We start from the raw sequence: 11,558 nt of genomic DNA, 5'->3' as shown, positions 1-11,558 counted from the left end.
CTCTCTCGCTCCTCTGTGTGTCTCTGTCTCTCTCTCTCTCTGTCTCGCTCTGTTGTTCCAGATGACGAGTCCCCCGGCCTCCACGGGTTCCTGAATGTAATCGTCCACTCGGCCTCCGGCCTCAAGCAGAGCTTGAGTGAGTCACCACCCCCCCCCCCCCCCTCCACTGAAAGCACCCGACCCCTCTCCCCCGTCAAGGCCCTTCTGCAACGCTTTTCACTTTATTCCTTGAACTTACCTTACTCCTAACTCCAGTAGCGATTCTCAATATGGTCGAGGCTACGACCATAGAGAAAGAGTATAAAATGATTTAGCCTTGCTTAGATACAGGGATGGTATGTCATGTGTACTTGCACAACGCTGTCATGTGTTACTATGTCAACGCCTTGAGTGCACTTCGCGTGTGCGTTTTTGGAGTCCATAGTGTGATTCGTTCATTCAGGGTCAGATCTCTATTAGGGAGACTGTGTGTATGTGTGTGTCTGATTTTAACAGTCTCCTGCCTCCTCTCCCAGATCTCTATTGCGCACTGGAGGTCGACTCCTTTGGCTACTTTGTGAACAAGGCCAAGACGAGAGTTTACCGCTACACCACTGAACCCAAATGGAACGAGGTGAGAGACTTGATTGCGTGTGTGTGTGTGCATTGTGCTTTAGTGTATGTTCAGAGGGCATGGCATCTGGTACTTATGATGTAACAACATCTTAACAAGGGTCTGTGTGTGTGTGTGTGATTAAGTAACTTGCTGAGAAACAGCAGAGGCCTGACAGCGGTGCAGCTGTTTCCCCTGTCAGCACACACACACAGCCACAAACACACAGCGTTACGACGTGACTACTAGACTACCTGAAGAAGCTACGTGAAGTCCAGGGGTAAACCAAACTCAATACTTAGCCAGCCAGATTCTAAACTAAACCCGAATGAACTTTGCCAAACAAAAATATACATGAACACACACACCAGTCAGACACAATCAGCAGAGTGTGCTCCTCTGCTGTAGAAAGCTTCCACTGACCCAGCGGTTGACTAACGACTTTGCTCACTAACGTGGAAACGGCGCAAGGCTAACGAGGGGCTGCCGGTGATGACTCATGGTGTTGGAAATGCTAACGGTGTGTGTTGTTGCCCAGCAACACACCCCACCCCGTCCAGCAAATTGATGTGTGTGTCCTATCCGGCGTGTTCTGGTTAATAATTAAAGAGGATTTAGCTCAGCTGTGCACTTTGTTATGAGTTGTGTGTTTGTAGTCACCGCAGAGGTTTGAATGAGGGTTTAGCAAGGCCTGTCTCTTGTGTTTGAGCTCACACTTCAAGCAGGAAAGTACACACGACAGCGCAAATGATCTCAATGCCAACAGGGAAACACTATTGTGCCAACACTGTCACCATTCTCTGAATTCAAATGATTTTTGGTTGCATGATATGTGCTCGATAACATGTGTTCCTGTGCGCTCCGTAGGAGTTTGAGATTGAACTGGAGGGCTCGCAGACCTTGAGGCTCCTCTGCTATGAGAAGAGCTACAACAAAAGCAAGCCCAACAAGGAGGATGGGGACAGCACAGACCACATCATGGGCAAGGGACAGATACCGGTAATGACGCCCAACAATGTTCCTCACCTGCGCACAGCCCGCACTGCATGCAAGTCATCGCCATTGTCGTCATGCTGATAGAAAATCGCTGCGTCGTGTGGTGATGTCGTCATTGCGTGACTGCAGTATGATGTCACCATGAACACAGTTCCAGCAATGAAGGGTTCCCTTTTAAGATTAGTGCAATAGCTAGCACAGTTCATACAGCAGCCCGACCTGGGTCTTTTCTTGTCTTGTATATCATAACCCATAAACTTCCGTCTCAAGATCTTACCATCTGCATTGCGACTGCCACAACACAGTCCTCCCTGTTTGTACACTATGCATCCCAAACCTTAATATACTGTACACGCTCCCATAATTGGTTATCTATTCATTTTAATTTGAAGAAACAGATGTGGTTGGTCTGGTAATAGGAGATGAAAGTGATCCTTGCTTTCAGACTGTCAACCCTTTTAAGAGAGCAGGTTATCTCTACCAGGACTTCCTGTGGCCGTCTTGATAGTACCCATAATTCATGTCTTCCTGTAAATGTCTTGTCCTTAATACGGCCTCAACTGTGCAGACCCTGGGGCTGGCGCTCAGATCTGGCAACCCCGTCTCCATGGTGACCTTGCTTCTGCAGATGTAGTGTGTGTGTGTGTGTGTTTGTGTGTGTGTGTGTGTGTAACTACTAGATTTGAAGGACAGAGGCAGGCCTTGTTAAAGGTCTTGGTTAGACTTTCTGCTTTTATCTGGTTGACATCCTGGGGTTTGAACCTACAGTCCAAGCTTCCCCTTCTGTTGATGTCCTCATCTCCTCCCCCCTTCCACATCAAACCAGGTGTGTGTGTGCATTGGTGTGTGTGTGCAAGCACGTGTACTCCTTCTGAAAGCCATAGCAGCCAAGTTTGCTGGAAGTAGTTTTCCTTATCTTTTGTTGTCAGTCAACTGAAAAATGGACCCACAACCCCCTCTAGTGGTGGTCAAAATACCTGCAACAGGAGCATAGTACTTCTTTATTCACCAGTCCATCCTCTTGTCCTCTCCTCCTGCTGTAATATATGCATCCCTTCATAGCTAGGATGGAAAATCCCATTATAGAGCAGGGAAGTGAACAAGGAAGGTTGCATTTCTGAAGAAGCCAAAATAAGACCCAGATGATTGGTCCACGCCGGATGGCTGCCAGAACAAACCTCCCAAAGCTGTGTGAAGCTGTGTAGCAGGATCATCCCGGCTTCGCGGTACACGCCATGTGTTTATCTACTCTACACTCTCCCATGATCCTCTCTGGGTGGTATGGACTGTACCCACGAAGCCTTAGTGTTTCACATCTAGCTTCACAACACACACAAACACACGCACACACAAAGTTCACCAACACATACTCCACACACACACGCGCGCACACAGAAATTCACACAAACCGAAATTCACACACACACGTTGTTGAAAGCTGAGCGGCTTATTGTGAAAGTCCCAGCAGATGATTCAGATCAGCGTTCCTCGCGCTCACAGTCTTTCCTGAGGGTAGGAATCTGACGCTCTGGGCTCAACTCGCTGGCCTTGCTGTATGTTTGTTTGCGTGTGAGTGTTTGTGTGTGTGTCTGGAGGGGGGGGAGGAGTGCATGCATGTTTGTGTATGTGTGTGTGGTTTGTGTGTGTGTGTGTGTTTGTTTTTTTGTTTTGGATGTTGTTAATCCACGGTTTAGACGGAGGCGTCTGTGTAGTGTGTGAAGAGGCTGGGGATGGGAGGAGAGGTGACGGTGCATTTCACATCTTAGGCCAAAGCTAACTTAAGACAGGGGGATTAGCTGTGACTAACTGGAGTGACGGGAAGGGAGAGGAAACGACAGAGGAGCGAAGGAAGAAGGGAGGCGCGAGGCCAGAGGAGGAGGAGAAAACGAGCAGAGCGGGAGCGGAAGAAGTGGGCCCGAGGGCACGACACGTGCGTGTGCGCCCGTGTGGGATCGTGCCGTCCAGTCAAACGCACGCAAATTCATCCGTCGCTCCGGGTAATTGGCGTGAAGAATACCTGAGAACTGTGTCTGTATAGAACCGTCCTGCAAGACTGAGAGACGGGGACCCACACGTCTCGGCCCAGCAAGCCCAGATGCTTCCCCCAGGACGAAGGGGAGAAGGTGGAGGAGAGGAGACCAAGAGGGAAGGGGAGGGACCTCAGCAGCACTCCGGGGTTACACCACAGAACATGGACCACCGCCAGCTGGAGAGACATCAACACTGAACTGGGGAGCTGAGACCTTAGCCAGTCAGTCCACCTGCCCTCCCGCTTGTCCGTTAGTCGGTCGGTTGGTCAATAAGTCAGTCGGTCACCCAGTCAGGGGTACGTTCAGTGGACACTATGACAGGCGGGCGAGTGGAGGTGTGGAGCAGCAACGTGTTTGTTGGGGGGTGCGGCGTGCTGGAGGGCGATAGCCAAACGGAGCTTCCTCCTTGGGAGCAGGGGTGCCAATTGTGGGGGCGCCTACGCGACTCCCTGCTCAGAGGCAAGGTAACACACGAGCACCAGGGACACACGTTGGACTTTTGTGTGTGTGTGTGTGTGGCGCTACTTTTGTGAGGTGCGTAGCGTAAGCTGGCATAGTAACATGGTGTGCCTGTATTTAACAGTCATTGCCAGGACTTTTGGTTTTGCGGGCAGCCATATGTCAAGCCCTTTTGTCATAGCTTGGCATAGAGATGTTTTTTCCCAACTTCTATGTGTTGTTGTGCCTGTTGAGATGACCTTCATGACAGTGTGTGTGTGTGTGTGTGTGCGTGTGTGTGTGTGTGAGTAGATGCTTTGACACATCCGACAAGCCCTCCCTCATTTTTCTACCAAACTCACTCCCACCCGCCCACTCGACACCCCTCCCCCTTCCACTCAACAACCTCCCCCTTACCATCCCCAACCCACCCATATATCATACTCTCACACACACACACACACACCTGTCCTTAATGTCTCCACGCCCATCAGTGGATGATTGAGGAAGTCGCGTTTCATGATTCAGAGCTGCACCTGACCAGATAGGACTCAGCTTAGAGGATGGAGGGAGGTTGGGATGTTCAGGGGCTGGACACACTGAGCTGCCCTACCTGCGCTCACCTGACCAGATGACCAGTGAAAGTAGTCCATACGGGGACGGTAGTTTAAAGTCTGTTGGCCCTCACCTCTTTTAAGTCACTTAAAAGATGACACTGCATGTGGAACACAGGAGTAGTGGAATAGTTCAGTATGGGTGCATGTGCTGTAGGCGGTGTACGGTCATTCATATTTTTATTGTTTTTTTTCCCTACCAGCTTGACCCACAGACGCTCCAAGGAAAAGACTGGCAGAGAACAGTGATCCCCATGAACGGGGTGAGTATGTTCGTCTTGGTGTGTGTGCGTGCGTGCGGGAGCAACGGAAGGGCGTGTATGGGTGTTTGTGTATTTGTCTGTGAGCGGGTGCACTTGTGTATGTGTGTGCCTGCACTGACTTTTTGTGTGTGCGTATATGTATGTGTGTCAACACTGAGCACCCTCCTTCACCTCCCCCAGATCGAGGTGAAGCTCTCTATGAAGTTCACCAGCCGGGAGTTTAGCCTGAAGAGGATGCCGTCACGGAAACCGATGGGCGTTTTCGGCATCAAGATCTCCACGGTGACGAAGTGAGTCGTCTGGCCGATTGTTCTGAACCTAAACACTGTGATCGCTGTCTTGACCATCTGGCCCGTTACCATGGAGACGGGCGTCCCGACGCCGGCTGGTGAAGGCTGCAGTGACCCGAGTGAATGTGACGGGATGATCTCACGTCCAGGGAGAATACTGGAAAGGGGTGGAGGGGGGGGGGGGGGGGGGGATGAGAGAGGAGTGGAAAGGAGAGAGGGAAAGAGAAAGTGGAGTTGGATGAAGTGGCTCTGGACTCTTCAGAACACTGCATGGGAATAAAATGTGGCAGCATAAGTCACAAGAAATCAGCGTTAGGGTGTTGGTGAGTGATGGTGTGTGAATGTGTTTGTGTGACTGTGAGTTTACAGTACAGGGAGAATTGTGTGTGTGTGTGTGTGTGCGTGTGCGTGTGTTACTGGATGAGTTCTGGCCAGTGGTGGTTTGTGTGAGTGACAGTAATGAGTATTGGTTCTAATGAGTGTCCTAATAGGTTTAACAGCAGAAGATGAGGGAGACAACATGTTAGCAATAACACCAACACAGACCACTCACAAGCTTTTACACGGACACATGGTTGCCAGGTTCTTCAGCACATAATCCCCTTTCCATGCTGGCACAGCAACCATAGACGCAAAAAAACAATTGATGTGCGTTTCACCATTGAAATGGACAGCGAATGTTTAATGATCTCGTGGGCTTGTTAACACTGTTACTGACATGGAAATGACTAATGTAGCACACAGGAGCATGTTTGCAGCTCTAACACTTCGAGCCTTCTACATCTGCTGTAACACACAACAGCACTTGTCCCTCAGTCAACCATTCGACGCAATATCGCGCGTGCGCTTGCATGTGCTCACAAACGGGTGTTCCCCCCCCCCGTCTAGACGGGAGCGCTCCAAGGTGCCCTACATCGTGAGACAGTGTCTGGAGGAGATCGAGCGGCGGGGGATGGAGGAGGTGGGCATCTACAGGGTCTCAGGGGTGGCCACAGACATCCAGGCCCTGAAGGCCGCCTTCGACACCAGTAAGTGTAACCCTTCCACACACCCTCTACCCTCCCACGCTCACCTCGTACGATATTCATTTATATTTATTTATTTGTCCCCAAAGGGCGATTTGATCTGCAGCAAGACCAGCATAGAAACTGTTATGGCATACGTTAAAAAATATCATTAAAATACCATACAGAACAATCAAAAATACAACAAATTAACCCACAACAGCAGCCCCAGACAATATCCCCACTAACTGCTCTCCTACTCCCCCAAAGTTTACAGAGAAATTGCAGTGGGAATGAAAGAATGTCTGTACCTGTTACTCCTTAATGTACTTTGTGTTTCATTTCATGGATTTCGCTTTCAGTGCACATGGTCAGCTAAAGCAAGTTGATGTGATCTATTTATATAGCCAATAAAAAGTATTAGGTATTCAATTATATTTATATGTATGTATGTATGTATGTATGTATGTATGTATGTATGTATGTATGTATGTACATGTGTACCCAAGTTACATTACTCAGAAAACACTTACTATGACGATGTGTTCCTCAGGTGAACCGCAGATTTTGCTGCTCCTTTGTTGGGGATGATGGGTATTTTTGGTTTGACTAAAGAAATGCACTTGTGTCCTTTTCCCTCGTTTTGTATTTGTTTGTTTGAGAACTAACCCTGGTGTGTGAGGGTGTGCACTTGTACGTTTATTTTGCTCTTCTATCCTCTAACAGACTGGAGCATGCTGAAGGCTCTCCAAGCCCTGTCGTGACTATACAAATTGAATGGCCTCACCTCCGTGGTTGCCGTAGCTACACTTCCTGTGTCTCTGACCCACGCTTCCTGTCCCCCTCCTTCTAGATAACAAGGACGTGTCTGTGATGATGAGCGAGATGGACGTGAACGCGATTGCCGGGACCCTGAAGCTTTACTTCAGAGAACTTCCAGAGCCCCTCTTCACAGACGATCTCTACCCCAACTTTGCTGGAGGCATAGGTAACGGTACCTCCTCCCTCATCATCTCCATCATCATCATCGCACTCGCCATCACGATCGTCATTAGCACTGTGTGTTTACATATCCTCTTACAATGTCCTCTGCACTCTCTCTCGACACACAGCCCTGTCTGACAGTGTCGCCAAAGAGAGTTGTATGCTGAACCTGCTGCTGTCTCTACCGGAACCCAACCTGGTCACCTTCCTCTTCCTGTTGGACCACCTCAAGAGGTGCTGTACTTCCTTGTAGTGGGCAGAATCCTCTTATCCGTTCCTCTCATAAAGGGACAATGGAATTCTGGGATGTTCTCAGAGCTGTCGAATGGGGTTGTCATGGTGATTCGTTGTTTGGGATATTTGTTTCCTGCCGTTGTCGTCGGCACCTTGAGAAGAGCCTTTATTGCTGTGGTCAGGGTTGATTCTTTTGAGTTCTTGGTTCCAATCTGCTTTGTTCTCTTTGTCTTCCCCCAGGGTGGCAGAGAAGGAGAGCATCAACAAGATGTCTCTCCACAACCTGGCCACCGTGTTTGGGCCGACCCTGCTGCGGCCCGCCGAGAAGGACAGCAAGATCCCCACCAACCCCACGCAGCCTATCAGCATGGGCGACAGCTGGTCCTTGGAGGTCATGTCACAGGTAGGGCCCGGCTCTGTCTGTGCCCGTCTGTCGGTTCCTCCGTTTGTCCCTCTTGTCGCCTTCTGTTTCTCCATCTGTTCCTCTGTATGTGCCTCTATCTGTCCTCTCTCTCTCTCTCTCTCTCTCTCTAGCTGTGTGTCTGTCTCTGTCCCTTTTCACGTGTGTATAACTCTTGAAATCTTTCTTTTCGCCTCCCTGTCCCTCCCCTTCAGCCTCTCTCACCAACGGTCTGTCTCTCCCCGCTCTCTTTCCTCATTTCCACTCAGTCTTTGGCTGTCTTTCCCCCTTTACCACTCCCTCTGTCTCTGTTTTCCTCCGTATCAATTCACATTCAATCGTTTTATCAATGTGTGTCTAACCAACAGTCTGTCTGTCCGTCCATCTGCAGGTCCAGGTGTTGCTATACTTCCTCCAGCTGGAGACTATTCCCACTCCGGACAGTAAACGACAGAGCATCCTCTTCTCCACAGAAGTATAGAGGGACCCTCGTTTTACCCTACAAAGACAATGAAAGATGGAGAGAATGAGAGGACGTTTGGCTCAAACTGAGCCTGTAGTTCAGTATATCTTATCTGGGGAGACTTGTGTGACCAGGCCACTGCTGGACTGAAGCAGTGCTGTTCTACTTTCCACAGTGCCCCCCCTCCCCCCCCCGTATTCTTGAAACAGTCAGCTGAGGTAGACCAGAAGACCGGAAGGCCGGAAGACCAGTCCTCCACGTCACACACACACATCTCAGACGATGCAGCATCACGTCACACCCAGTGTGACTCTCTGTGCCTCCTCCAACGCAGCTTAACTTTCGCTCCTCTCTTTGTCACTCTCACCCCCCACCCCTAGCCCTCCAGCCTGGCCCCTAGCCCTCCAGCCTGGCCCCTAGCCCTCCAGCTGGCCCCTAGCCCTCCAGCCTGGCCCCTAGCCCTCCAGCTGGCCCCTAGCCCTCCAGCCTGGCCCCTAGCCCTCCAGCCTGGCCCCTAGCCCTCCAGCCTGGCCCCTAGCCCTCCAGCTGGCCCCTAGCCCTCCAGCCTGGCCCCTAGCCCTCCAGCCTGGCCCCTAGCCCTCCAGCCTGGCCCCTAGCCCTCCAGCCTGGCCCCTAGACCTCCAGCTGGCCCCTAGCCCTCCAGCTGGCCCCTAGCCCTCCAGCCTGGGTTCCACAGCTTGTGTTGTGTGTGCGATATGGCTTGACCGAATGCCACTCTGCAAAACCCCATGGCTGCAAATACAGACACAAACACACCAGAAACAGCCTCACTGAAACAGTACAGTATCCCAGGTAGAGTTCTGGTTATTTGGGGGCTTTTTTTGGCTTCTGTTACCTCAGTTTCCTGGTTAGGTTCAAGCCGTAGGCCCTACATTGACAACACATCAATTATTTTACAGTTCAATTGTTGTTTCGAGGGTCTTATTAGTTTTGGACAGCGAGCAATGTTCTCGCTTTTGCAAGCGAGAACATTGGCAAACTTTTTTTGTTTGTTGAAGGTGTTCGTGGTGAAATATCCAAGATATGTCTAAGTGATACATGTTGTGTAAGATAAACACACCAGACAGAGAAACCTATTGACCTGAAGCAGATTGTCATTCTTGCATCACAATCAGCCTACTCCGTATAACCCATCGGAAACAAGCAATTTCCTTATTTTGCGTGCTGTTTGTGTCTTGACTAGTCCCCAAGCTTAGACATCCTGGAAGCAATATATTTTCTAACGTCAGATTTTTCTGTGTTCACAGCCTTCATGTGGAGATGTCTTTCTTTGTTTTAATGTAGGATTTCCTGCCAAAAGAGTCTGTTTGTGGGGGAAAAAGAAACAACAACTGTGTATTTACAGATACAGCATGTACATAATCTTGAAGCTGTCATTTTTCTTTTCTTTTTGTTAACAGTGTAATCTATGTTACATCATAATTTATTTTAGGAAGGGGGAAAAAAATGTTTTGGTTTTTATGTTTTCTTTCTGATTTTATGGAGCATAGCAGTGGTAGGTTTCACCCTGTCTGGTCCTGCCCTGTGCAACCTGGATTTAGCTTTGTTCCTGAAGTACCTATTCATCTGCATCATCCGGCCTTTTGTTAGTCATAAAATCATTCTGATAAAATGATTGCATGCCTAGAAACATTTTACACAAGGCTGAGAACCATCATAACCTATTCAACTGCTACAACGAGTGTCACCCTTTTATCAGTTCAACTCAAGACCACCGGACATTCATCTCACAGTTACATAACTTGAAAACAATTCAGAGCATGTCAGAGGGTTTGATGCGTGCTACAAACAATGTTTTCTGTCTGTGATTGGGCTTTGCGCTTAATTACCGAAGAAACAACAATAATTTAAAAAAAAAGACAGAACTAAACAGTTGAACTTGTACTGAAGGAACTGTCCGGTTGAACTGTCCGGTTGTTAATGAAGGAATGTCTGTTTTTTTGTGTGTGTTTTTTTATGTAAGAAGTAAGTAAGAAGATCTATCTTTTCCAAGCCCAACCCATTCTTATTGGATGTTTCAGACAGCGGAATAAAAAACCCTGATGATCCCTTTATGTCCACTCCAACTTGTCAGGAGTCAGCCACTGAAGTTAAAGACTTAAAGCTCTTAAGATATTTTGTTAAAAAGGAAAAAAAGAAAATATTATGATAGTATAGTTTAATGTTAGTACCTTGATTTGACATGCAGGCATGTTTTAATAAAGTTTGGTTTCTTTGTTCTCAGTGTTGTCATAGATATTGTTGTCATGTTTGTCCAGGAGGTGTGAGTGTCACACAGGGTTCAGAACCAGTCTGGTTGAGCTCGTTCGAAGATGGTTTGGTTATATGATGTTTAAAAGCTGGCTGGCTGGTTAGAAACCAGCAGATTGTGAAGTGGGCAGATTGTATACTGCCTGCGCTGCTGAGATAAATATGTTGAGGTACTGAGTTTAGCACATAGACATTTATAGCATAACCCATAAAACAGCGTTGGCATGTCTACAGTAAGTCTGTGTGCGTGTATCTTAGAGAACGTGTGTGATTGTGCATGCAGATGAGCATGCATGTTCACATGCACGTGAGTGTTGAATGAATGGATTGCTGTATTTGAGCATTAGAAGTTTTGAAAGATCACCGTGAAAGATGTTCAAAAAAGAGACCCGGCAAAACCATGAAACAATAGAACGTTTTTCTTAGAACTATAGAATTCTTCATTCCGACACACATTCAGGTCCGTGTTCCATCCCTGACTCTTCCATGACCTGTGCATTGCATAAGTGTATACATTAGAACTCGCATAGGACGTTAGTGGGCTATGACTAGGACAGGCAGTGCATTCATCATTCATTTACACCCCTTTCATCACTGTAATTAGGCCTTTTTGGGTGCTCTGCTCTGCCCCTTTGTGCCTCTACATGCTCGCTTTGATAAGTTTGTATTCATGTCGGATTCAAAGCATGAATATGTCAGTAGAAAATGTCGGGAAAGACTACAGATGCCAATGTCCCACAATGCCTTTGGGGAACAAAGATCTGGGGCATATGGACTACTGTGTTCTAAGATTAACAGCAGAAAGAGACCTGAGATTTGTTTGATTCCGATACATTGTAGGATGTTTGTGCTGCCATATTCCCATTGAAATATAAAAGGTTTGACCAAACTTACACCCAAATCCTCTTTGGGAGAGAAAGTATCTCAAAAGTTTTTGGGGTGAGAAAAGACAAATGTCACTAAGTCAACGACCCTCACC

At 48.2% G+C, this 11,558-nt stretch overlaps 1 protein-coding gene across 1 annotated transcript in view; it reads left to right on the top strand.

Moving 5' to 3' along the window:
- Window positions 1-10,563, top strand: part of LOC134033841 (breakpoint cluster region protein-like) — a 56,371-nt gene extending 45,808 nt beyond the window's left edge. Inside the window, 10 exon segments of the mRNA XM_062478131.1 lie at window positions 62-136; window positions 516-613; window positions 1,460-1,591; window positions 4,874-4,933; window positions 5,114-5,223; window positions 6,112-6,251; window positions 7,081-7,215; window positions 7,340-7,445; window positions 7,686-7,848; window positions 8,237-10,563. Of these exon segments, the coding sequence (XP_062334115.1) occupies window positions 62-136; window positions 516-613; window positions 1,460-1,591; window positions 4,874-4,933; window positions 5,114-5,223; window positions 6,112-6,251; window positions 7,081-7,215; window positions 7,340-7,445; window positions 7,686-7,848; window positions 8,237-8,326 (1,109 nt within the window). The 3' untranslated portion in view covers window positions 8,327-10,563.
- Window positions 10,564-11,558: the final 995 nt, after the last annotated feature.

This window comes from Osmerus eperlanus, chromosome 14 (assembly GCF_963692335.1).
Source record: "Osmerus eperlanus chromosome 14, fOsmEpe2.1, whole genome shotgun sequence".
Taxonomy (NCBI): domain Eukaryota; kingdom Metazoa; phylum Chordata; class Actinopteri; order Osmeriformes; family Osmeridae; genus Osmerus; species Osmerus eperlanus.
Note: the sequence above shows the minus strand (reverse complement) of the source record. Positions and strands in the feature narration are given on the sequence as shown.